The following is a 27,509-nucleotide window of genomic DNA, read 5'->3' on the forward strand; positions in this document are numbered from 1 at the left end:
TTTGATGCCCGACTAAAGAGCTATTTTTCAGTCTCATCTAGTAAAGAGGTTTTCCTGTTTGATTTTACTCAAGTCAAAGAAAGTACAAAACAGAGCAGTTGACATATCATTGGAAACACATTTTATACAAAGAGGTGAAAGTTTTGGAAGTGTTTGATTTTACCCTGTTTTTACCAAACAGTTAGATCAGTCACTGTCACATAGAGTATTATAGTCATGTATTCAATTATAAGAGTATAATTTCATCGCATAATAACTCTCATAATGTTTTGTAACCTAATTATCACATGTAGTGTGTGTGTTTTTTCTTTTAGTTTAGTGCTACATATTTGATAAATGATGCATCACGCATTACCCCGGGGTACCACGTTGTGTAGCGCCACCTCACTTCAACTCGAGGACAGCCGCAGAGAAATGCATGCACTCTGTGTGCTTGTACATAGTCATTCCCATGCCACTGCATGTTATACTATGCATGCATGGTACGCTGTGCTAGCAATAGCGTGTGCTTCAGTGCAGTGCAGTGTAGTGCAGTGCAGTGGCTAGCGTGCGCTACATTGTAGCTCCAGCACCAAAATAATTTCCCACTTTTTGGCACCCAGGGTACAACCTTTTACAAAAAAATTCAACAACATGGCTGATTTTTATTTGGTACCCTGGGATACCATTTATGTCATAAATATCAATTACTTCAGTACCTTTTTCAAAACTTTTGGAACAAAAGTGGTAAATCTTGAGAATGATGAGGATATCTTCTTTTGACTTTCTCCAAATGAATGAAAGCTAGTGAAGATATTAGTGTATAAGCCCATGTGTAAAGTACCAACATGATAAGTTAGTCGAGGTTTGGTTGATCCATTGAAGACTAGTCCCAAGTATACTTGGGCAGATGATCATGGGAAATGTGTGTTATAGGAAAGTCAGCTAGTTCTCAGCGGGTTGATACTGCATTTGTATGTGCATGTGTAGCATTTCTTCTAACAGGAAAAGCAGTGGTCTGTTCAGAGTTGCTGTTACAGTCACTTAACCAGTGTTTTTTACAAAGAAACTTTGTCATCACCAGCTAACTTGCAATGCAATATCACTAGTTACAAAGGGAATTTGGCGGTCCCAATTTTCCATAAAACTATTGTAGTTGGTCTCTTCAATTGTAATATGTTTTGCAATAGAGGACCTTGCTCAAGTCGACCTCAAAGCTGAAGTCGAATAATCACCAAAGTCAAAGAAACCTTGTCTTAACCAGCTAACATGCAATGTAGTACATATTGCTTGTAACAAAGGGAAATTGGCAGTCCCAATTTTATATAAAACTATTGTAGTTGGTCTCTTCAATTGTAATATGTTTTGCAATGAAGTACTTGTACAATGTATAGAGAACCTTGCTCAAGTCGACCTCAAAAAAGTCAAATAATCACCAAAGTCAAAGAAACCTTGTCTTAACCAGCTAACATGCAATGTAGTATCACTTGTAACAAATAAGTTGAAGCTATTTCTTCAGTCCAAATAGATTTGACTAAGGAGAGGTTGACTCTAGCTCTTATAACATTGTAGCTCTTATTACGAGGTAGAATTGACAGTCCTGGGCCCTGTTTTATGAAGAGTTAAAATTGATTATATAGTTGATTTCAACTGTAAGTCTATGGCAGCCTGTGTGGTAAGGAAATTTAAAATCGATTTTATCTTTTGATAAAACGGGGCCCATGGAAACCTCATACCATGTAACTGGGTTCCTGTACTTTTCTTGTGTCATGTACATACAAATACACAGATATAATTCCCATAGGCTCTGATGATATGTCATAAGTGGTCTTTAAATAGGTGCCAAAATAATTTATCATTTCAGGTTTGTTTCTGCTGGTTAATGTGACATTTGTGCATCCAGGGTTCGGTTGAATGAAAGACAGTTATCTCTCTATTTCAACCCACTTTTTCGGAAACTCAAATGAATGTTATAAGATGCAGTCTTCTGCCTGGGAAAACAAAAAATAAACAAAACAAAGCGAACAACAAAAATTACTAAGTGTTACTCAAATACAGCACATTTTACAGTGTATGTAAGAATGTGCCAGCATCAATCACTGTTCATGGGACTGAATTACATTCATATCTCTATTGTCCATATCATTATGTCAACATTGCAAATACACATGTATAGAGTGTGCAAAGCTGTATCCTGGAAATTCTGTTAGGAGCGGAATATGCAATTTGTGCAAATTTATGCATAGCTTCTATAGAAGCATGGGAGCACAGATGATACAAAGGAAACATTTTGTTATGTACTTTTTTTTTCTCTCTCTCTCTCACTACTTCCTTGGCTTTAGGCCTATATGTATTTTATTTTTGTGTTGCTAACATTTCATTGTTTGAGATAAAGATGGAAAATCTTGCCAGAAACAAAGCACTGTAACATGTCTGCTGCATTTATTAATGTGTATAAATGTGTCATGAAGTGTTAACCCGTTCCATACTGAATTCCAGATTCCCCATAGACTAAATACATAAGCCACCAGGTTCCTGTATGGAGTAAATGTGTGTGTATGTGCAAATACATGTGTTGAAGAGAGAGCGCGAAGCTGGGAGAGCATGTGCACAAGACGGGGGGATTTGTAGAAGAGAAGTTTGAGGGGTTTTACATGAAACTAAATGATTGAGTGAAAGCAGCAATATAAGAAGAAAACATCAGTGAAAATGTGAGGGTAATCGGGCAATTGATTGAAAAGTTATAAATCTTTAAAGTATAAGTGTTATGGATGTCTCTTCTCTTTCCATCCTTTTCTTTCATGTTGCTAACATGTCATTGTTTGAAAGACAAGATGGATGATCTTGCCAGAAATGGAACATTTCTGCTGTACATGTACATGTATTTGTTTCAAGGTGTGTATTTGTGTTGCTGATTATGAATGGGTGTGTGTAGGTCCTACAGTGAACTTGTGATGGAGAGAGAGGGGTTGGGGAAGAATGTAGAAATTTTGGTGTATAGTTTGAACAACTGGCCCTGTTGCATTAAAGTTGAGATCAAACATACAGCTGTAAGTTAGAAAATCAAACATACGACGTATGTCTCTAAATACTCAATGCTAATTGGCTGATACCTGACTTATGTTACTGCATGTTTTATGCATCAGTGACAGAGCCCTGGTTCTCATAGTTCGTACATTGCCATGAGCAAATTTTATGTAAGAAAGTACACTTTTTTTGGGGGGGGGGGGGAGCATAAGAATCACAAACATTGTCACAAACACAGATAGAGGATATGTAGGCAGACATAAATGCAGAAATAGGCATTGACTGTGTTTAACACATACAGTGTATTTATTATTCTCAATACACAAGGCTTTATTTGCTTCCCACAAAATTTCATTAGAAATCGCATGTTTGCATCTCGATGGGAAGCGTCAAGATATACATTCTTGTAATCATATTCAAATACACTACAGTATATGGCAGTGGCAAACTTCAGTGTGCAGTAAAGGGGACTCGTGTTATGACAAAATTCTTGGGCTAGGCAGTTTTATTTCTTTATGTTGAAATTTTGTTACAAGCCAAACAATCGGGTACAATTTGTAGGTGCCAATAGAAAGATTATATGATTTTAAGACATAACTTTTTGCTTCGTTGTAATGAGAATTTCATTTAAATCATGTTCATGTGTCTTTTTTTCTTTCTTTTTTTTTAACAAACTTCTCATCATTTTACAAACTGTGGTTCAATTTTCTGGAAAATCATATAGATATGGATATAAATACAATACATACTTGTACACAACATGGGTTAAAAATGTAAAAGATTATGTCCATGACAAATGTATAAGTAATCACATTTGCCTGCCATTCCTGATGGCCATGCCAGATGGCTTTTTTGAAGTTATCAAATTCAGTGATGAAGAACTCACTCGACAAGCAATATGTCTTCAAGGAAAGCTACTTGTCAAGAATTCATGAAAATGAAACATTGCTTTGTTACCAACTTTCAGAAAGAACATACTGTAGTGCGCAACACTGACCTAGTATAAAGAAAGTTTAAGGATAATTTTTGTTCAATTGACTTTGTGTTATGTATGGATGCAGAAATAAAATCAAATCAGAAGTGTTCACGTCCAACTCCTTTTGTATTCCTATTATATTTATCCCTGACATGTACATGTATGGCGAGGGAACCGACATAAGAAGGATACCTGATACATTGTAATGGTAATTACTTATTTACTTGATCAACCACATATTATCGTTGATAGTTCACTGTATTTAAACCCCTCGAAGACTGGAGGTCCTGAGGATACTTGGGCAGGTGTAAATGGAAAACATCAAAACCATCTTGTCCTTGATGGGTTGCATTGTTACTACTTGCAACTTTTGTACAAGACTGAAACCTGAACATGACCTTGTTCATGAATGTACAGGTGTACCTAGAAAGAACAATACACTGATAACTTTTGTCTACAGGAAAGAAAGGATAGTGTGGACCCCCCCCCCCCCAAAAAAAAAAAAAAAAAAAAATAATAATAATAAATAAAAAAAAATAATCAGGGGTATTTTCTTTCACATTTTTTTTTAAAAATGGAGTCTTTTACTTAGCACCACATTACAATTTACTGCAGCCTGTGCAAAAAGTACTTGTGTGTTTCACTGGTTGACAACTTACAGATTCACATCAAGAATTTCACTCTCAAGGCAAGTCAAGAGCACAAAAGATCAATACAATGTATTCCTAAACTAAAGATATTTGTGCAAGCATTGTAACATGCCCTTTCTTTAATTCCTGTACTGGCAGAGACACAAAGGTTACAACAAAAAAAATCATTCAGGTGTCAGAAAACTACATCTAAATACAAATAAACACATAACAATTTGTGGTTTCTATATCAGCCCACATAAAGGTTTGAAAATGTCAGATATTTGCCAACAACTAAAATGTCATTAAACAGTAGGGTACATAATCAATTCCATTTGTTCGCATAATTTTTAAGCACTTTCCTCATGCACAAATTCACTGAGTTTTTTCTCATTCATGGTGCAATACTGTTGGAAGAGGAAATTCCACAAGTGACTCCAAAAGTGTAATTCTTGTAAAGAGTGGAGCACTCACTTTCACTACAGTTCGATCAGTATTCCTTTCTCTCTAATTCTTCTTTTCACTACAGAGATAATGCAACCTTAGGTATAGAGTGTCCATTGCCAAATCTGACCGTGCCTTCAATTTTTGAAGTGTCCCAAGACTTCCATATTGACTTTTGAATCTGCCTTCCGTAATACAGGTTTCATTTCACCATCCTAAAAAAAAACCCTCTCCTGCAACTCTCAAACTGTGGACCCGTATAAACCAATCTCTAATACTCCCTGAATCCGAGGCTGTGTTTTTTGTACCTTCAACTCTACTCTTGTAATCCTGACACACCATCCCAAACCTTTAATCTGCCTTCCCCACACTCTGACTTTACCCCTATTTTCTGTTTCTGGCTCCTGAACCTTCCCAAGACTTGCACCTGCCACCTCCCTACCTAGAGTGCCTTCCCCAAGTCAGATCTGGTCTTCTCCAACTAAGATTGGGCTTTCACTATCAATGGTATATCCTCCCTGATGTTGAGTCATCCTTCCCCAGTACCGTTACTGATGTCACCTTTCTCTATTCCCAATCTGTCTTCCCATGCTCTCACCACTATACCCCTTCTCCATTTCCAGCTCCTGAGCCCCTTCCCAAAGACTTGCACCTACACTGTACCTTCTCCTTACCTTCCCAAAGTCACACTTGGTATCCCCCAACTCAGATTTGGCTTTCACCAATGATACCAATGATGACTGAAACTTCCCTGATGTTGAAACCTTCCCCAGTACTGATTCCATTTTCCCTATTCCTGACTTCACTGTCTCAAACTCCCGCTTAGTCCACTGCCTGGACTGTCTTCATCCTGCTTATGAGAGAGCATACCAATATTTTGTAGTTGATGGCGTTGAAGGAATGCGAGCCCAGAAGAGGCACCAGTTCGTCAAGTGGCGATGTGTGGACTATCACGATTGAAAGGGTTTGCGCTACCGGCCAATGAGGGCGCAATCGGGGGAAATGGAAAAAAAAAGAAGAAAAGAATCCCGATTGGGACTGACTCCGACTCTGCCTTCCCTGATCCCTCTAACCCTGTCTTCATCTTTCTGCTATGAAGGCACTGGCTTGTCTGCCTTTCTCAAGTGAGACTCTGCCTTCATCTGGAGTTTGTTTAGGAGGCCGCCAGTGATCTGGTTGAGGCGGGAGCGCCTCATTTGATTAGGCACCTTGAACGCTGCTGAGCTATTATCTTCAATGAGTGGCAGATTATCCTCTGTTGAATGTCCAGTGTCATCTGATCTCAAGAACATGCTAACGTTGTCTCCAGACTGCTTTGATTGTGCATTCACCTTGACCTGTATGGTTACAGAAAGAAAAGTAGTAGGTTAAGAAAAAAGGTGAGAACCACTGAAATACAATGAATTAGCATTTAGGAAATGATATTGATCTGATTTGCTTGCAGGTTTCACTTGAGGCCAGTTGATAAGCATCGAACTATCAAAGTAGAAAATGACTGAAAAGGAGATTTCATTCACAGGGTACCCACATCATGCTACATTGTAGTTTGCACATTGGCACAGATGTCCAGAAATAACAATGTAAGTGAGTTGATGATGTCATACCCTCACAATTTTTCATGTATGTTATATATGCAAATCAGAAAAATTGTTTTTAGCTAATACAATTTAAAACATGTTCCCATATTAATAGGTCCTATATATCAGAGTTAACATTTGTTCTTTTTATTTTGGGCAATTTAAATACAGGTTTTGTATTCATACAGCTGAAATACACATTTTTTTTTTGTCATTACTGTACATGAAATGAATAAGAAATTGTGAAAGTGAAAGTGAACATAAGTCTGAAGACGGTCCACTCAAAGGTTATCAATGTTGTTATAGATACATGTGCATTGTACTATCATTTCTGGGCATTTTATTGTTCCGCGGAAGAATATGTAAATAAAAGAGTTCGAAAAGATGACCGAGATCGACCAAACACCTTCTTTGAGAGTCTGGGTATTTTTGGTGGTTATGATGGTTCGTTAGGCCAAGTTAACCTCCATAACAAACTGGGGGTATTTTTGGTGGTTATGATGGTTCGTTAGGCCAAGTTAACCTCCGCGTAACAATGTTAAAAAGTTTTGGTGCCATCATCACTGGATAGGGAGACTACTACACTTCATGATGTTGTTGTGGACAATAATATGAAGAAAACAAAGAAAATTAACATATTTTCATTTGCTTGCATTATGAAAGAGTACTTGACTAACTACTTTCAGAAAGCAGGGGGAAATAACACTACAATGTACATGTGCCCTTAACAAATGCCAGAAACAAGTCAATGGAATCTGTACTTTAAAAAAAAAGTTTTGTGGAATTCTCCTTATATTTTGAGATTTGACTACCAAAACTCACACTACAGGTATGTAGTAACCTAAATATACCAGTCAAATTCAAATATGGATGAAGTGAAACACATTCAAAGGTCAAATGGTCAAATGGTCAATGAACTTTACCTGATAAGCACTGTAGAAATAGTATTGTGGTTTACTCTCTGACAAATTTCCACAGCTTTGAGCTGTGACCATCAAAGTCACATCTTTTGTACCTTACATCACCTAAAGATATACCATTCACATTGGAAAACTGGAGAGTTCTGACAAGGTCAAACGTCAAAATGTCAACTCCCCTGATTTAAGCACCATTTTGTGTGCTCTCAATATACTTTCCAACAACTGAGCTATGACCACCAAACTAACATCACATCTACATAGATCACCTAAAGATGCCGGTTAAATTAAAATATGTCAGACAAGATCAAAGGCCAAAAGGCCAAAGAAACCTTCAAAGATTTCGTCAAAGGGCCAATGAACTGACAATAAAAAATTCTATAATCACAAATTGCGATATGTGGGTTAGATATCTCTTGGCTTTTTCCTTGTCAAATTGGTGAACAAAGTACAGTGAAGGTTAAATAACCATAAATTCTCCAATACAGTGTACACTGTACTTTGTCTGATTTCACCCAGAATCTTAACCTATCTTATCCTTGTGCTTCACAGCTTTCATTTAATTAAACATCAGTCCCTTTATAAAGTAAACTGTGTTCCTAATGGAACACATTTTAATGTGCATCATCAGTAGAAATTCCTAAGTATATTCTGAACCTATAGGCTTGGAAGCCCTTAATTTATATTTGAAGGGAACATGTCATTTACTTTGCCATATTTTTTTTTATAAGTCAGTGCTGAAAATACATTGAATGTATAACTACTAAAAAAGCAGAGCATTATTATGGGAATTCTAATTAATGTAACATACAGTTGTGATTTTTGCATACATGGGACACTCTTTGGAATATTTCTCTGCTCTGCTGCTGTTGTGCATGGTTTAGCAGTGGATATGATCTGCAATGTCACAGTACATGTACACATTGAATATACATTTCCTGATGGAGTGTTTCCTCTTAGCCTGCTGGAGAAATCTATTTACTTACACTATTTGCCACTTCACTGCTCTCTTGAATGCTGGGTGGAAAAGACTCATAACTCTCACAGGGGCTGTCTTGGAATATGTCCTTTTCAGATCTGCCATTTTGTGATTGGTCATAAACAGTCTGGCCAACTGATTGGGGCAAGGCATCAAATGATGGGTCTGTCTCTGTTGAGACTATGGCAGGAATGACATCAATATGGTCCTCGCCTACACCAGCAACACTCATGGCTGGTACCAGCAGGACTTCATTCTGGTGTCCCGTGCCATCGTTCGGTTGCTGGACTATGCCCACCAGATGCGTTGTAGCCTGGCCCTCGCTTCCATCTTGGTAGCTTGTAACAAACATGGCCCCGCTGTCCCCGCCCACAGTGCTGGTGTGGCTGATTACGGAGGGCTGCACCGACAAATCTCGAGCCCCCTGGATGGCCTGGCAAGACTGCTGGAGAACTCTGGAAAAAGTAAGACGAGCAGACTGAACGGAGGGCAGGCCCCCAACCACTGAGGGACTCTCTGCTGGGAGGCTGTCACCTGCACCAGCCATCCATGCATCTGGATGGGTCAGTCTTTGGTCAAAGCTAGAGACTATGCTGGGAAGGCCAACATCCTCTGGCCTTTTGTGCTTCCTTGGACGGCCTCTCTGAAATGCAATCAAAAAAGGGACTTCAATTTTCCTCCAACACTCCAGTTGCAAATGTGGATGAAAGCAACTCTGTGACAATATCACTATACCGTGGCATCTCCTTGTACTTAAAATATCCACTTGTAGGGGCAGATCCAGGAATTCCTTAAAGAGGGGGTGCCTTTACAAAATTAAAGGGGGAGCATGCACCCCCCCCCCCCATTTTTTTCTTTTTCTTTTTTATGTTTTAACAAAAATCAAAGGGGTGCGTGCCTGGTGCACTCCCCCTAGATCTGCCACTGCATCATAACTTTGGTGTTTCTTACTGCAGAGGCAATGCAACATTATCTGGTCTATATGGCTCATGCTTCAAGCAAAATTGTAGTTAGCTGCTCATATTGCATCTCTCAAGCATGGGTCTAGGGCAATTACCTCATGGGCAATTACCCCGGACCCTTCCCCTGGCCCTAATCCTGATCCTAATCCATGAGTATCTTTTCAGGTAGAATGAGCACTTTATAAGAGTCTCTATTATTATTATCATTATTAATTCTGAACCTAATCCTAACCCTTTTATAACCCTAACCCTAATCTTTACCCTAACTTAACCACTAACCAGTATTTAGCCGGGAAAGGGGGGGGGGGGGGATAAGCTCATGCATTTCTTTGACAGTTTACCTACAGATGCCATTCAGTGACAGAGTTCAAGAGTCATATTTTGTATATTACTGCCTGCAGACGGTATAGATGTATCAAAAGATATAGCTATGGATCAAGCTTTAGGGAGACAATGTGTCTAGATAAGCAATGTCAGTAGTAAAATATGCTATTGAATGCAATAATAACATACAGCAGTTTAAAAATAAAATTTTGAGGAGACACAAATTCTCTCAAGTTTGATCCATAGTTACATAGAAAAAAAAATATATATATGAATATATGAAGAGTTTGTTTGCAAAAACCGATAAGTCCATTTTTGAAGATTTTGAAGTACGGTCTGTGTCATAAAGTACAAAATGATACCTTTTAAATGATATATTGGTCACTACATATAAAGGTGCATTTTTGAAGTTATGGTCAAAAGAAGCAAAAAAATTCTTATTATTCTCTTTATTTTTCTTGACCTTTAATCGCAAATATCTCCGTTTGACAAATATGGACTTATCGGTTTTTGCAAACAAACTCTTCATATATATATATACATGTGTATATAATATACATACATACATAAGTACATATTATTCCTTCATTATTCTCTTCATTCCATGACGAAAGAATAAAATGAGAATAAGATGAGAAAGAGGATGAAGATTCATAAAAAAAGAAAAAGAAATGGAAGTTCTCATGATAGACACTGGGATTAAAAACTGAACACAAAGGAAGATTGAAATATATTCAGCATGTCAAAAGATACCTTTTTCTTCTTTGGTACCTCTGGGAAATTGGCTGGAATGAAAGTGACAGGTAACTGGTCCTCAGGGACTCCCTGAGTAGGCACTCTTGGGACTGCTTTCCTGTGATAAAAAGAGACATACATACCACTTAGAGAGAACTGCAACTCTATCTTAAAGTTTAAATATCTATTTTAGAGTTAAGTTACAGAAAAAGAAATGACATAGATTCTTACTGAGCTGTAGATTTACTAGCCTTACTTATATACATATACACATTGAATAATCCTGATTAAATTTCTTCATTTTTCATTTGTATTCAAGAAAGTTATGATTAGTAACTAATAATTGATTTTTTAATTACATCCTTCTCATCAAATTCTGTTAAAGTCTGAAGAATTACTGATTAGGATGTGAAGCTAAGGAGGATTATATATGTATATGATGAATTATTATAAATAGAATAAATTTCTCATTTTCAGGTAACCAATATGGTGTTGTGGGAGAATTGTGACATCATGTGGCTTATTATGGTCAAGCACATTGGAGGTTGAGAGCTAATGATAAACATTGGCCATGCTGGGTACCAAGGAAATTTATCATTCTTATCACAATTACCACGGTTCTGGAGCTGGAGCAATGCTCTCTTCTTTAGTAAGAGTTGCAGGTGCCTCCTGTGGGAATTCTTTGCTGTAAGAGATAACATATGAAACATTTCCTAGACTCTGTATCTTTTTTCTTTGAACTTTTATACAGATTGGTGATTTTTAAGGATATTTGAGGATTGGTTGATGTGTCAAGAAATTATTTCAGTACATAATGTATAAGTGAGTTGAAGGTGTGATTTCACTGACAATGAAGTACCATGCAATCATTATTGTTCCTTCAATCAGGGCCCCGTTTCATAAAATTTGCCATCAGTGACAAGTTGTCATAGATGTGACAAGCTACTGAAATCCTTGCATCTGATTGGCTGAGAGCAAATTTGTCATAGAAATGTGGCAGTTGTCACTGATAACAAGTTTTACGAAAGGGGCCCCAGGACATTACCATTATATACCTTGAAACAATAAATCTGTAAGTTAATGAAATCATGATAAATGCAAACCAAGGGAAATTGACCAGAAATAAAGTATGCAATACAGGGGCGGATCCAGGAATTCTGTAAGGGGGGGGGGGGGGGGCGCAACTAATATTTCTGGTGCCTCTTCCGGGTTTCATTTCATTTTTTCCTTTTTATTTCTTTTGTTTTTAACGAAAAATAAAGGGGGGGGGGGGAGTGCGCCAGTAATGAGCAAAGGAAACTGAATTTCTGATATTAATCCAATTTTTCTTTTCTTTTTTCCCCATTTATATTAATTAAAATTATCTCACTATATTTGTAGGAGCTCCATACGATTAGGTTCTGTTATAAAAGTTGTTTTCTCCTTTTTTGTTTAGGAATCTGTAAATCTCTGAAAAGATTACATTTTTCCATATCATAGACAGAGAAGAAAAAAGAAAAAATAATGATTAGCATCTGAATTATCTGGTGAATTTCTTATCTGCTGTGTAAAAGCATAAATATTGAAATATGATTATGAGTGGAAACTCATCCTAGTGAGGAGGTGACTTCATTTGCATAAACCAAAGAGGTACCAGCTAAGCTGGCTTAGTACCTCCTTGCCTAAACTGTTTATGATATATCTTGAGCAGAAAATATGAAGAAAATAAATTATGTTTTTGGTGTCAAGATAAGCAACAATGTAGTACACTCCATATGAGTCTAACAACATGCAGCACAGTTAAGCACATGAACAAGACAATCACTTATTTGTACCCGAATACCACCATCTTCTATCACTTGCTAACATTCTCTGTTAATATCTGTCCAAATCTATTATAAAAAAATTTAAGAAAAGAAGAAAAATCCAGTTATAATTAATTTGAAGTCTCTATTCCACAAATGATCTTCTTTTCATTTTTTTAAATTTAATTTCTTGTCGTATATCTCATGGAAGATACATCATCATAACAAAATTGATACAACACAGCTGCATTCTATAATCTTGAGCAGAAACAAAAAATGGGCAAAGTTTTCAGTGATATAGTAATGTTGAGTACCGAGGGAAGTTAAAGAAATATGATGGGGCTCAAAGAAAAGCAAACCAGTTCAATCAGTTGCAGGTCCAATTAAATCCTTGGTGTTTTGAAATCGAGCAGAAACAAAAAATGGGCAAAGTTTTCAGTGCTACAGTACTGTTGAGTACTAAGGGAAGTTAAAGAAATATGATGGGGCTCAAAGGAAAGCAAACCAGTTCAAACAGTTGCAAGTCCCATTAAATCCTTGGTGTTTTGAAATCAAGCAGAAACAAAAAATGGGCAAAGTTTTCAGTGATACAGTAATGTTGAGTACCAAGTGAAGTTAAAGAATATGATGGGGCTCAAAGAAAAGCAAACCAGTTCAATCAGTTGCAGGTCCCATTATATCCTTGGTGTTTTGAAATCAAGGAGAACAGACAGACAAGATTATTACCGATAGTAAAAGAAACCAAAGAGAAGATAGTTTAAGCTAGCAGTTCCCTCTTGCGTACTTTCAAGTTTTACCAAGAGTATATGTGCTTACCTTGAAGTTGTTGATGAACGTTGCTTCCTTGAATTCTCTGCTTCCTTTCTGGGTGGTACCTTTCCACCTTCTTTCCTTTATGATACACAAAAGTGAAAGTTTGGAATAACTTTTATAGTTAATAAGCTCTCACTCTACACATACTATACCAAAGTATAACAAAGCAACCCTGTGATATCACCCATTCCACAGAGCCATCAAAACCATACACTCTGTCCCCAAACTGTCTATCAATATGTAGCTTACATTAATAGGATTCCTAGCAATGCCAGCACATAATCACAACCTGTACAGAATACATGCTTTGAACAAAACAATAAAATAGGCAGTACATTCCTGTGTACATGCCAAAACGATTTGACAATTGACATTACAGTATGGATGACAGTTGGCACAATTACATAGCACAGGAACTGGGTACAAGATCAGGTGGTATGATAATTGGAGGCTTTTGCATAAAAACAACAACAAAACAAAAACAAAAACTGTTGATATACTTCTCCCAAGGCATGTGAGGCCCACCAGTGAAAGGGAAATAAAACCCAAATGTATATGTACAGGTACAGGTACAATGTAAGTTTCCATGCTGCCATCATTGGATGAGAAGACTACAACATTTTTGGATGTCATGTATGGACGACAATATAAAGAAAATATAATGAGGATCGATTCCACAAAATTCTATTTTTAAAGGTAAAGTAAACATGTACTCTCTTGATATATGAATTACATTTGTTGAGTGTAATATGATTTAATTCCCCATTTGGTGGAATAATAAATCAAGTGCTTTTTCATTATGCTATAAAGATGAATTCTATGTTGAATTCTCTTTATATTTTCTTTATATCTTTGTCCAAGCATATCATCACAAAATGTTATGGTCTTCCCATCCAGCGATTTGGTGGCACAAAAGATTTAAAGAATTAAGAACTATTGAATAGATTTACAATTGTCCAATTTTCCTCATACTTCACTTATTGTATATTGTATGTGTTCTATATTGCTGCATATTTACTCAATCCACATGAGTAGGCCTATTTGGGATTCAATGATAAAAGGTCTATATTTCAATATATTACATATTTCCTGTATTTCCATATATTTGAGTGTCATTCTCCTGTAGTCATTAAGTTGAAAAGATGTAGACTAGAAGACTTCCAAAATATTAATAATGACTGATCTAATGCTAAGTACTGCAGTGGGTATTATTGATGCCTATACTGTTGTTTAAGACTAGATGAAGCTAATCTTAAAATGCATTGAATGCGCTAAGAATCAGAATTCAAACAAAATATCAGAATGCCAATCAGATACAAAATTGCAAATTTTCATCATCATGAATGTCTTGCCAATTTGAGGATCTGTCATTAAAGGACAAGTTCACCTTCTTATGTTGTTTGAGTGAATGCAGCAATATTAGTAGAGCACATCACTGAGAGTTTGAGGAAAATTGGACAATCCATTCAAAAGTTATGAATTTTTGAAGTTTCTGCTCAGTCACGGCTGGATGAGAAGACTACTATAGCTTGTGATGTCACATGAGTACAACGATATAAAGAAAGTATAACGAAAATTCAACATATTTTCACTTTTCTCGCATAACAAAATAACACTCGACTTCTCTCTTTCAGAAGGCAAGGGGAATAATATTTCCCTTAACATACGTCAGTAACGAGTCAAAGAAATGCACACTTTATTCAAAAAACAAAGTTTTGTGAAATTCTCTTTTCATTTTCCATATACCGTTGTACGCACGTGACATCATACACTGTAGTAGTCTCCTCATTCAGCAGTGATTGCGCAGATGCTTTAAAAATACATAACTTCTGAACGGATTGTCGGATTTTCCCCAAACTTTCACTAGTGTGTTCTACTAATATTGTTGCTTTCACTCAATCCATATGTATATGAAGTGGACTTGTCCTTTAATTCAGCAACTTCGATGTTTTTCATATCTGCAACTGACGACCTAAAAAAGGGCTTAATTTAAACAAAATATTAATTCTAAATCTACCTTATATAGAATATTAACAATGAATAGCAATTCACAGGCTTACAATGTTAAGTATCGCACTATATAGATGATGACTGGCGGGGGAGGGAACATACTGAATATGTTCCACCCGAAGGGTTTGAAATGCTGTTGAGGGACTTATACCCCCCCCCCCCCCCCCAAATAGCATTTCAAATCCCGAGGCTGGAACATTATTTTGGTGTTCCCGACAACAAAAGTCATCATCTGTTTTATCATTATGGGTTAGACAAATCTGCTTTTTCACATTGTGTGGAATAGGCAAATTTATCCTATCGATTGCGAGAAAAATATGATCGTTCAATCGTTTGGTAGGCCTATCGTTTGTCATTTGTTACGTAAAAATGTTTTCCTATGGGAGAACATTACAAGAATGTTCTGCCCATGGGCGAACATATATGTGCCTCCATCACGTGACTGTGTTTAGCCAATCACTAACCAGTATTTGACTAACCCCTATTTAGGCCTAATATGGTATGGGAACTGATGGGACGAAACCAATTCAACCACGACATCAGAAATCTACATAAGAACAAATCTAAATCTACACCCTGACCCACTCCTGCTGACCCTGTACATGAAACTCTTCACCTTTTCACCCCCTCCCCAAACAAAACCACAAAACACACACACACACACACACACAAAGGGTACCTACATAATCAATGATGTATGACACACAGCACACTGCTATCCTATAATAGGATTTTTGTTCGCTGAGTTTATCTGTCCTTTAGTATGTACTTAGCTTTGAAAACAGTTTTATCTGAAAATTTGACATTAATCTTGATAAAATTCATATTGTGCACACTTTCTGGTTTAACTGGTTCCCATTGCACTTCCCTGCGTGGTTGGAGTGTGGTGTTGATAATAAAGTAGGTCAAACTACAGGGGGTCACTGACACGCACTCAGTTTACGAACTTTACAGCTAGTCTCTTCCCCTGTCGCTGTCGTGTGAGCAATAATAACATAATTATCTCGTCATCCTTCGTTAGCCAATTAACTGAACAATACGGAGGCCCAATACGTATATCCGTCAAATGTTCTCCCTGAAAGTGCAAGAAGAAACACTTTAAGGTGCAGTAAAATGAATGCATGTTTGCCTTTAACCATAGCGGACACGGGATTCCCTCCTAGCTCCGCCGTCCTACAGCTATCAGCTAGTGTACTATCAAAGCTGCTGCTAGAAAGCCACAACGACCTGCGTGAAATGATTTTGTGATGCACAAAAACCCAGGTTGAATGTAGGCACGTAACCTGTGTATACCTCCAGAATTGGGAGTTATTCGTCATCTAATGATATAATATCATTCAGACCCCCTATACCCCGAGTCAGAAACAGGTCCACAAAGTCGTCTGTACTGCAATCCCCCTGAATAAATGTACTCACGACGGCTGGGTAGCGTCGAAGTGGTCCAGTAGCACCCCAGCCAGCTCCCGTGGTGTTACATCTAACTCTGCCGATACCTCTTGCCAGCGCTTCCACACGTCTTTGTCAATGGGTAGTCTATGAACGGTGCTCTGGTATCTTGCATCGCGAGATTTCTTATTGCTCTTGATGATGATGTCTGTTACGCGTCGCTTTCTTTTCCGTTTTACTCTCGCTGCAGGAAAATCGTCTTCCATTTCCGTACGTTGTATGCAGTATCCAGCCTGCACTGTAATTGTGAAAACAATAGCTTTCAACTTCAGTTGATCGCTTTGAAAGAATCATATATTTTATGACATGAATGGCTGTGTTCCCAAGCAGCAAATGTAACGTGTGTTGTCGTTCTCTCTCTCGCCGTTACGTGTGTTGCGAGTACGTGGTATATTCGGCGATATAGTATTATGTGGACGCGTCGACCACGCGGATATACAAGCCACTTGCGGGTCATCAAAAGGGCAATCTACGATGCAGTAGCATATGACTCACCAAAGCTGACATAAATGCACGAAATGTGACGATCTAGGTGCTTGAGCGACCAGTCTCCCTTTGTGAATCATCAGTTTGAATGGCGATCGAAAACATTAGTGGCAAAATTATCCATTTCCATATACAAATGTAATATCTCGCAGTTAGTGCATTCAATGCACTCACTGCACACTCAGGATATGTACATGCATGATTCTATTTGTATGAAACAATACCGTGTATAGTTGCAATCGTGCGTGAATACTTGTTTTGCAATCAAGAACCCAGCATATCGACGGTGCGCGGGGGTGTATATTATAAAAAAAAAGAAGAAGAGGCGTTTAGGCCTATGATTATGGTCTTGTAAGAATTATCAGCGTACGATATAGGTTCGTTGGAAAAAAAAAGTGGCTTTGGAAAAGGTATATATTAATATCCAAAGCCATTAATATCCAAAGCCATTGGAATACTTCGGAGATTAAAATATTTTGTAACGGAAAAAGTACTCATTATGTTATACAATGCATTAATCTTACCGTACATTAATTATTGTAATGTTGTCTGGGGAAACTGTAATAAAACCAAAGTAAATGTTATTTTTCTTTTACAGAAAAAGGCAATAAGAATATGTACCAACTCACATTATCTAGAACATACTGATCCATTATTCCTTAGACTAAAAGTTCTTAAAGTTGACGATATACACAAATTTCAAACAGCAATACATGTATTTATGTTCAAATACACGCAAAATCTACTCCCACTCTTCCACAACGCATTTTCCCTTAACAGGGATGTCCATGCTTATCCCACGCGCCATCGTAATGATTTCCACTTGAATAACCCTAAACTCCTATTAGCTCAAAAATCAATTCGGCATAACGGGCCTGATATTTGGAATTCACTCCCTCTCCACATAAAACAGTGCACATCTCTCTATTCCTTTAAGGCAAATACAAAGAAATATTTCTTGGCACAATATCATACGGTACAGTAATCATTAAACATGTACCTCTTATACTCAACAACAAGGCAATATTTGGTCCACCCCCTTTTCCTTTTCTTTTACTTTGCTGCTTGACCCTTCGCCCATATTATAACATATCCAATCATTTTCTTAGAAGTGCTGACCATCAACACTTTCGCGCTTCATCACCTGCACACGCACTCACAGGCACCACTCCTGTTTACCAAGTAATTGTATAAAACTGGATTTACACGCACTTTAACATGGCCCATCTGTATTAGTGTTCAAGTACTACAATAAAAAATGGTAATTTAACTCTGGCTGTCCGTCTGCTCAAGCACGGCTTATAACGGCGGCCCTCTGCATCATATGTATATATTATATATTGTACTGTGAATTAAGTCATTATTGGCCATATAAACATTTTGTATGTTATTTAACGTTTCATTTGTCTTTACATACAAAATATGACATACTATGTAATATGTCAATAATTTTCAGAATTGTATTTGTGTAATTGAACCTGCCTTTGTTATTTTTGTTATTCTGAAAGAAAATATGAAATGCAGAAAATAAAATCTTTTCAAACAAATATAGGACTAAAACCCGTTACATGGATACTATACATGTATTCTCGAAAAAAAAAACCAAACAAACAAACATGAAACACCAGGGCAAACAAACAAAAAAAAAAGGAAAAGAAAAAAATAAACAAATCCATCGATTAATTTTAACACAACTTAAAGGGAGTGTATAGTTTTGGTTGAGATTAACTTCAGGTTTCTAATATTTTTGGAGAGATAATGAAAAACCTCTCATGAAACATGAAAGTGCATGTAATTCCAAGAGGGATTGAATGTGATGTTTATTTGTTTAAAAAAAATCAATTTTAAAAATGGCTGAGATATCAAAAAAAAAAAAAGAACATTCTTAATAAAAAGCGGGACCCACCTTTTATTAGGATCGCTTTGTTTTACTTTGTTTTTGGATGTCTCGGCAATTCCAGAACTGATTTTCATCTAATAAACTTTGAATTCCTCTTAAAATGATATGCTCTGTGCTATTTCATAAGTGGTTTCTTGGTATCTCACAAAAAGGGCAAGCCCATCTCATCTACCACCAATACTATACAATCCCTTTAAGATAGTTTTATATATCTCAATTTTGGGATGAGAAGCAAATGAATCTAGTGTGCTGAGAACTACAAAGGCTGGCATATCCTATAGTGACACCGAAAGTTACAGTTTAATTGCGTTCCATTTAAAGTTTTATTTTAGTAAGGGCATAATCTCGGGTAAAAGCTTTGTAAGTATATAGATAGGTTTACTTTATGATCGACGAAAAATGGACATCATTATGTGACTGGCAATTTTGCAATGATGGTTAAAAAAATCTTAGACTAACTGATCACCATCATATTAATAGAAAAGATAATTTAACACAATAACTGTCTATATGATATGATGCAAACTTATACGAATACATGTACTCAATAGCTGCTAAATTGTCGACGTGCCTGATTGATGTAAACTAACGTTCACTTCTCTCTTTCCACCTCCCTGCTTCTTCCATGCCCAGGCCCAACAAACAGTTAATGCAACAGGTGCACAGCACTGTCAATTGATGAACTAATCAGATGTGTTAATTTTGAAATACATTACAAAGTAGTTTGTTTATGGACTGAGGGAAAATACCACAGCTACATAATAGGCCTATGATAGTTATCAATCCTTATTTGTTCTGCCAGTTTAGTTGTTATCTGCATACGGCGCAAACACGGATTGAACATTATTATTGCGGTGGCGAAGTTTTTTTTTTTTTTTTTAATGTTGAAAAATGTAAAGCGAGTGTAAAAGTGATTTTTTTTTTTCCTTGCAAGGCTCAAAAGAGCCTGATGGCTATAATAAGTTCAGAATGCGAACAGGCCTACTATATGAGTATTTACTGATGGCGCAACTTGAAATGTTCCATATTTAGAGGGGATAAGCCTTGGTGTAAAGTTTCTTTTTACTATCAAAAGTTTCTTTTCTGAACATGTTTTCACCACATGGTTTTAGTTTGATGCCCGTCAACTGCTGGCATCAGGTAAAACCTGCAAGCAAATCACTTCTACATTACTTCGATCCTATACATATACATGCTCATGCAGTATTTTTCAGTGGTGATCACTTTCTTTCGACCTGCTACATTAAATCAGATCAAGATGAACGCACATTGCAATCATCAGTCTGAAGACAAGGCTAGCACGTACTCGGGAGCGAATGATACGGATCCTGCAGTCAATATACCAATATTACAAGGAAACCAACACCCCAAGAGCAACGTGGATTGAGTGAAAGCAGCAACATTAGTAGAACACATCAGTGAAAGTTTGAGGAAGATCAGACAATCGATGCAAAAGTTATTCATTTTTAAAGCGTTGGTGTTGGAGCCACTGGATCAGGAGACTACTATAGAGAGTATATGATGTCATTTGTTGACAACAAAATGAAGAAATAAAGAGAATTCCACAAAAATTCTTTTTTCATTAAAATTACACATTCCATCAACTTGACACTGACATTATGTTAACATGGTTAAAGCTAGTAATAATTCCCCTGCTTTCTGAAAGCGGTTAGTCAAGTGCTCTTTCATTACGCTAGAAAAGCAAAAACATGTTGAATTTCAGCCGAGTTGGATCTCGGCTGGGCTCGCTTCGCTCGCCCCATTTCAGTGTTAAGAAAAGGAGATTGTGTGAGAATCGGGGCGGATCTAGGAATTCTGTAAAGGGGGGCGCAAAAAAGAAAAACAAGACGCGTGGCCGGTGCAACAACCCCCCCCCCCCCCCCCCCCGGACCCACCACCGAGGATGGTTAAGTAGAACCTCTTATTAGGGAAGACATATCCAGAAATCAGTTCGGGAGTCTTACGCAGACTTCGGAAATTGGAGGCAGGGAAAGTTTTGAGCAAAAGGACACTCAAGATCTAAGGTTACATAGCCTCTGTTTTACAAAGATAGAAAGACAGGAAGGTTCACTGGTCTTTACAAGAAATACGGCACATTCGGAGTCGCCTGTGGAATTTGTTCTTCCAAAAGAATCATTGGACGATGAATGGGAAAAAACACGGCATAGTGTGAAAGGAATATGATACATTTCAGTATTTTGTGAGCAAATTAAGTTGATCATCAACCCTTGTCGTTTCTTGCGTGGTGCTTTCATCGCTCTCAACACTTTTGTATCAATTTGTTGGCAAGCATTCAACATATCTCAAACCTTTTGAAGGTTAATGAAAGCCACAATCAAGATATCTTGTGTGTTTGAAATAAGGTTTTGAGAACTTGGTAGTATTCTTTCCTTTTTTTTTACGTTTTCATGTCTTTACCAGTACAGGAAATCAAAGAAATTAGCTTCTTTCAAAGGGGAAAATCCAGTCCAAATACATAAGTTAATGTGATAAGAAAGAGTAAAAAGTTCAACGGTATGATTTTAATCGAAATTGGATAAAAAATAAGGAACATTTTGAAGTTTTGCTATTTTTTTTTTTTGAGGGGGGGGGGGGGTGAACTGTTCTTGAACAGTACATATGCAAATGGCAAAGTGAGCATGTCATTCCCTCACAACTTACTACTTATGTATAATAATTTGTACATGAATTTTGAAATTTCCAGTTTTTCATTCAAATGCAATTATGCAGAGGCTTAAATCTTTGTATATCTAACTGATCACTATTCTGCCGTAATTCAATCAGGAATAACATCATGTTTCAGACTTAAATGACAGAAACATTGAATTTTCATCTTTTTTTTTTTTACGCGATCAATAGGAATTGTGAGGTTATGACATGGTTAGCTCACTCATTTGCATATTCATATCCCAATGTACAACTGTTTTCTAGAAATTAACAGAACTTTAAAATTTCATAACTTCCTTATTTTTCATTTCATTTCAAATTATTACTGTTGAACTTGTAAGATTTTACTCTTTTTTATTGGACTAACCTATATTTGGACTGGATTTCCCTTGAAAGGCACTACACTTACTGTAAGTGTAACGTTAGAAGGTATTGGTCTTTTGTGTCCTTGACTTTCCTTGCAAGTGAGTGATTCTGTTACTCTTGACAACCAATGAAACACACTGTAGGTACTTTGAACTGTCTGCACTGAAGTGCTTGGTGTAAAGTCAAATTTCCCTTAGACTCATAATAGAATATAGACAATGTATATGTATGTATGTATATATATATATATATATATATATATATATATATATATATAAACATATATGTACAAATGAAGAAATAAACTGGTAATACATTTTTCGTGCCAATAAAGAATGAGTTTATTCGACTCAAATTTTCAGCGGCCTCTGCCTTCTTCAGGAGTCTCGTAATTACCAGTTTATTTCTTCATTTCTTCATGGAGCCAATACGTGAATTCTCAACATATATATATGTGTATATGTATATATAAATGTTTATGTATATGTATATATATAATTATACACTTATATATAATAATATATAAATATATATATATATTTATATCATATATTCATACCTGTACCTGTATACTACATGAATTACAATACAGCTATACTAGTAGACATCATAAAAATATGTATCATAATATTGCACTACACATGTACTACACATTGTCCTGTGTATTTCATGTCGTAAATGTCTTCACAATTGCTCTTTCTGCCTGTATACATTGTCTACATTTGTTATGATGTACTGTAAAACCACAAAATGTCACATGCATGAAACTTTCATGAGAAGCCAAGATTCACAATTTTATTCCACCCCCTCTTTCTCTTCAGTGCACACACCCTCCCTCTTGCCCCCCCCCCACTCTTCAATGCATGTACATGTGTATGTGCATACCTCCACACCCATTAATACTAAATGACACAAATACATAAATAAATTCAGCAGACATGTTACTTTTTTGGCAAGATTGTCCATCTTGTCTCTCAAACAATGTCATGTAAACAACAAAAAGAAAAAATTATCAACAGGAAGAGACAACAATCAGGCCTACCCAATACATCATGGAAGTACTTATGTACAGCCAGGAAGGTGTTACACATGTAGGAGAAAAAAACAGAACAAACTTTCCTTTGTATCCACGTCTCTTGCTGCTACAGTATAGAACTTACACATCAATTTGCGTAAACTGTAAACAAGATTTTAAAAATAAATACATGTAAGCTGTATGTGTGTACTACAGCATTTCCTGGGAACAGCTATGAATGCTGTACAGTGTATTTGTGATGTCGCAGGAATTTGAACCAAAATATAGAGGCTTGAATTTGTCCAACCTGTGGTCCCATGACAGTGCTTAATGCTGGCACATTCTAATGTACAGGTGCTGTTCGTTATTCCGAAGGTTCGTTAATCCAAAACACACAAATTCCCTATACCTGGAGGTTTGTTAATCCGAAAATGAAAAAGGGTTCGTTAATCCGAATATTTGTGACGTTAATCCGAATATTTGTGACGTTATTCCGAAGGTTCATTATTCCGAAGATTTGTTCATCCGAAAATGAAATTCGGAAAAACGAACCTTCGGAATAACGAATCTTTGGACTGAAGAGCCTTCAGAATAGCGAACCTTCGGAATAACGAGCTGTAACCCTAACGTACACATACCTGTTCAGTTTACAATGAACTACAGTGTATAATGTACTGTGTCAGAGTTTAAACTAACGCTGCGCATTTCATTCCAGAAGGAAGGCCTGTACAGAACATTATGCTAGCCCCCCTCTTTTTTTTTTTCTTTTTTTTTTCCATTTAATGGTTCAATGTGCCCTGAAAGACATAATTTACATGTATAGATACAAGTACAAGGTAATTTCTGGTCAAGTGGGTTGAGTTAGGTATCTTTGACACAACTCAACTCTACATGTCATATCAACTGACAGAATATAAAGGGTACAGCACATGATTAACACTCCAGACACCTTTGTAAAGGCCAATTATCTAAATGTTATCCAAGCCTGTGTGAGCATGTGACACATACAGCCTGTAAGACATACATGGTACAGTGTACAGGGAAACCCCTTAATAACAGGTTGGCAGATTCATCAATTTTACCCCATTGTAATTGTGGGCTACCTACTAATGCACTAAATAGAGACCAGCTAAAAGCATTACATATACAATGTATATACTAATGTAATGGTAAGTCGCAACTACCAAATCCACATTGTTTGAAATTGGTACCTCATCGTAAGCAAGCTTATGAGAGCGTCTCCCTGTACTGTGTGAGAGATGCTGGTCATGTGACTATGACAACCACTCTTAACAGACCACTGTGTACTATTGGGAGAAAACTCATCCAGTACTGAAATGCAAATACAAACGTAGAACACTTGACATCAAAAACAGGTCCTCCAATGGCTTGCTTATAATATACTAAGTACAGTACTTCACAAACTTTTGTTTTGGAATAAATTCAAACAGAGTATATCCTCAGCATCCAATTATCCCAATGTTGTAGGTGATATTCATTAATAAAACAAGAAAAACATGTGGCACATAAAACACTATTTACAAACCACTGGGAGAGTTGTGATGTAATGGCACATTCTTCTTAAATTGAAAACACAACTGTCATACATGACTGCAACTGAACTGTTTGGTAAAAACAACTTTTAACTCTTACAATTTAAAAACACTTTGTCCTACATACATTTCCATGATATGTCCACTGTTCTGTTTTACTTTCTTTTCATTGAGTCATTTATTCAGAAGAAATCCCTTTAATCACGAGAATAACTATGAACAGCATTTTAGTGGTGCATTAAATATGTCAGCCTTTTCATTTCTAATACAATATGTACCATGTACATGAATACCAATCTGAATAATTTATGTAGGAGGTAACTTATTTGAAATTAGTATGAGCAATTACATCATGAATATAGCAAATCATTATTTTTTTAAAATCATTGTTCAATTTAAGAGCTGACACTCTGACCAACTGTCAGTGCAGTTTATGAAATGTCAAATCAAACGTATTCATCTTGAAAACCCCAAAACAAATTTTACTTGGGAAGAGTAGAAGATGGGGCAAAATCCAGTGAGTTAATATGACAGATTTGTGATGAGTGTTGATTAACAAACCACAGAAACCATCAATTTGGCCATATCTTGAGAGTAAACTTCACATACTATACCGTAGTTTACTGCACATGTGTGCTTCCTTGTATTGGACATGCATAAAAAATATGATCACAGAATTCATGAACAATATAAACACAGAATTACTTTCAAATGATTCAAGTAACAAGGCATTAACTGTAATGTTAACTACATGTACAACAACAACAAGACATAAAAACAAAGCTTTATTTGGCATACTCTTCACTGAGTAATCAATGTTCTTGAATGTCCATAATTATATACATGGGAGTCAGGAAAAGAGGAACTTACAGGCAGAAGATGAAAAGTTTCATTGCGAAACAGGTTAAGCATCAACTTTAAAACATCTTAAAGTCCATCAGCAAAGACAGCAAAATAAAACTTTTTTAGTGATTCCTCACTTGTTATATAACAAGGAATATTCTTGAAAGTATGGATAAAAACATTACATACTATATCATTTTCATTCTTTTGCAGCAGCTTTGTTGCATAATACATTGTAATATTTCAAATAAAAAAGAATGGATTGAAGTTAACAAATTTTGTGATCAAACACATTACTGTTCACATACATCTTGTCTTTCTCTGAAATGCAATGCCACATCATGATCAAAATGGCTTTATACACAAGACAGGTGAGACCAAACACACTAACGACAAGAGTTTTTCAACAAAATCTGACCTAGAATGATACAATTGTGGAAAATCAAACTTCCATGTGTTCTCACAAAATATGCAAGTAAGGTATCGTGATGATGTCATGACCTCAAAAGTTTCCTTTTCTGATATGAAATCAAAACAAGGAACTTGCACCAACTATATCAATTCTTTGTTTTGTTTGAATACTCAAGCAATAATGATTTTCGGGTGGAAAAAGCTGTGAAATCATCCTGTAAAGAATTATATTTTAGAGTAGCTTCATGCACAGACCAGCTGAGTGAGATGTGAGGTAATGACATCATCACTGTAATGATCACAGTTTGGCATAGCACAAAACCTTCAGGGTCAATGCAGTTGGACTGAGGTCAGTGGCAGGATTAAATGCAACAAGAATCCTGAAATTCCATGGTATTGGTATTAAACCATTGGCCCGAATTCACAAAGGTGGTACAATCTTGTTCATGGTTTAAACCATGGACAAAGATCATGGAGCGCCAAGTGTCGCACGGAATATTTTGTTATGAATAGTCATTTCGTCGACGAAATGATTATTTTGCAACGAAATGACAACATTTCGTAATGAAATTGACATTTCGTCGACGAAATGATAATTTTGTTGACGAAATGGTCATTTCGTCAACAAAATGACTGATTTCGTAACAAAATATTACATACGACACTTGGCGCCCCATGGTCTTTGTCCATGGTTTAGATTGTACCACCTTCGAGAATGTGGGCCATTGTGTTGAGGAGTTTTGAATACTGCCAACAATATGTATTTACATTGTAGTCATATGTCAAGAGCAAGAATAGGACATATTAGACTATCAAACATACATGGTACAAATATGCGTATCAATGAATAAAATCAACAAAGAACCAGAAAGCTAGTCACCATTACATTTTCTATACATGTTGTGTTACTATTGTTTAGTCAGCACCAGGAAACCACTTTTCTCTGAATTGTAGTATTTGTAGCTGTCAGAAAAAAAAAAAGTAATAATGTAAAGTTTGCAGCACAGAAACAAAATTTGTGATGGACATATGATTCCAAGCAATATGAAAAGTTTACAGGTTTTCTGTGCACGGCGCAATAGCAACAAATCTCCACTAATAGCACAGTTAGAATACTCAAGTCTCTTTGATGAACATTTCTGCATCATACAGAAGATGTGATATATTTTCATTCATTAATGTGTACAAAACAGTCAAGATCACTGGAAGGCATCAAGGTACATGAGTTCTGTACAATAAAAATGATACATTCACAAAATAGTATACAGCAAGAAACTACCAAGTTTGTATAATGCATACACTGCATCATATGTACATATCCATGTAATACAGCATATTTATTTTTACGACAAAACAGGCAGCAATAACTTTGACTACACAATATCCAAGGTGGGTAAAAGTTTGATGTTGTTGTTAAAAATTTGTTGTTGTAGCTTTGATTCTTATTGCCATCAAGAAGGCCTCAAGATACATCTTCACTTTTAAACAGAACTTTTATCCAGTATATTGTCACAATTCAAAGTAGTATTCACCTCCCTGCATTATGGGAACTCATCAGCATTTATAGCCTTATGTGAAACGACACAGACCAAAAAAAAAAAAAAAAAGAGAAACAAAAAGAAATCCCTCCAATCTATCGCCCTCGCTTGGCACTTCTCTGCTCAGA

The 27,509-nt window shown here is 36.5% G+C and overlaps 1 protein-coding gene across 1 annotated transcript; it reads right to left on the reverse strand.

Moving 5' to 3' along the window:
- Positions 1 to 6,146: 6,146 nt before the first annotated feature.
- Positions 6,147 to 16,858, reverse strand: LOC140243450 (uncharacterized). The gene is made up of 6 exons (XM_072323126.1): positions 16,573 to 16,858; positions 13,150 to 13,224; positions 11,163 to 11,234; positions 10,568 to 10,667; positions 8,536 to 9,171; positions 6,147 to 6,392 (listed from the first exon to the last, which is right to left on the reverse strand). The coding sequence occupies exons 1-6, from the start codon at positions 16,806 to 16,808 to the stop codon at positions 6,147 to 6,149; spliced, it is 1,365 nt and encodes a 454-aa protein (XP_072179227.1). The 5' UTR covers positions 16,809 to 16,858.
- Positions 16,859 to 27,509: the final 10,651 nt, after the last annotated feature.

This window comes from Diadema setosum, chromosome 20 (genome assembly GCF_964275005.1).
Source record: "Diadema setosum chromosome 20, eeDiaSeto1, whole genome shotgun sequence".
In the NCBI taxonomy this organism is placed as follows: Eukaryota; Metazoa; Echinodermata; class Echinoidea; order Diadematoida; family Diadematidae; genus Diadema; species Diadema setosum.

Excerpts from the sequence above, each read along its gene's own strand:
- LOC140243450 (XM_072323126.1), bottom strand. The coding sequence starts at position 16,808 with ATGGAAGACGATTTTCCTGCAGCGAGAGTAAAACGGAAAAGAAAGCGA. Across the intron at positions 13,225-16,572 it reads TTCGACGCTACCCAGCCGTC|GAAAGAAGGTGGAAAGGTAC; the intron begins GTGAGTACATTT and ends TGTATCATAAAG. Across the intron at positions 9,172-10,567 it reads AGGTACCAAAGAAGAAAAAG|AGAGGCCGTCCAAGGAAGCA; the intron begins GTATCTTTTGAC and ends ATTGCATTTCAG.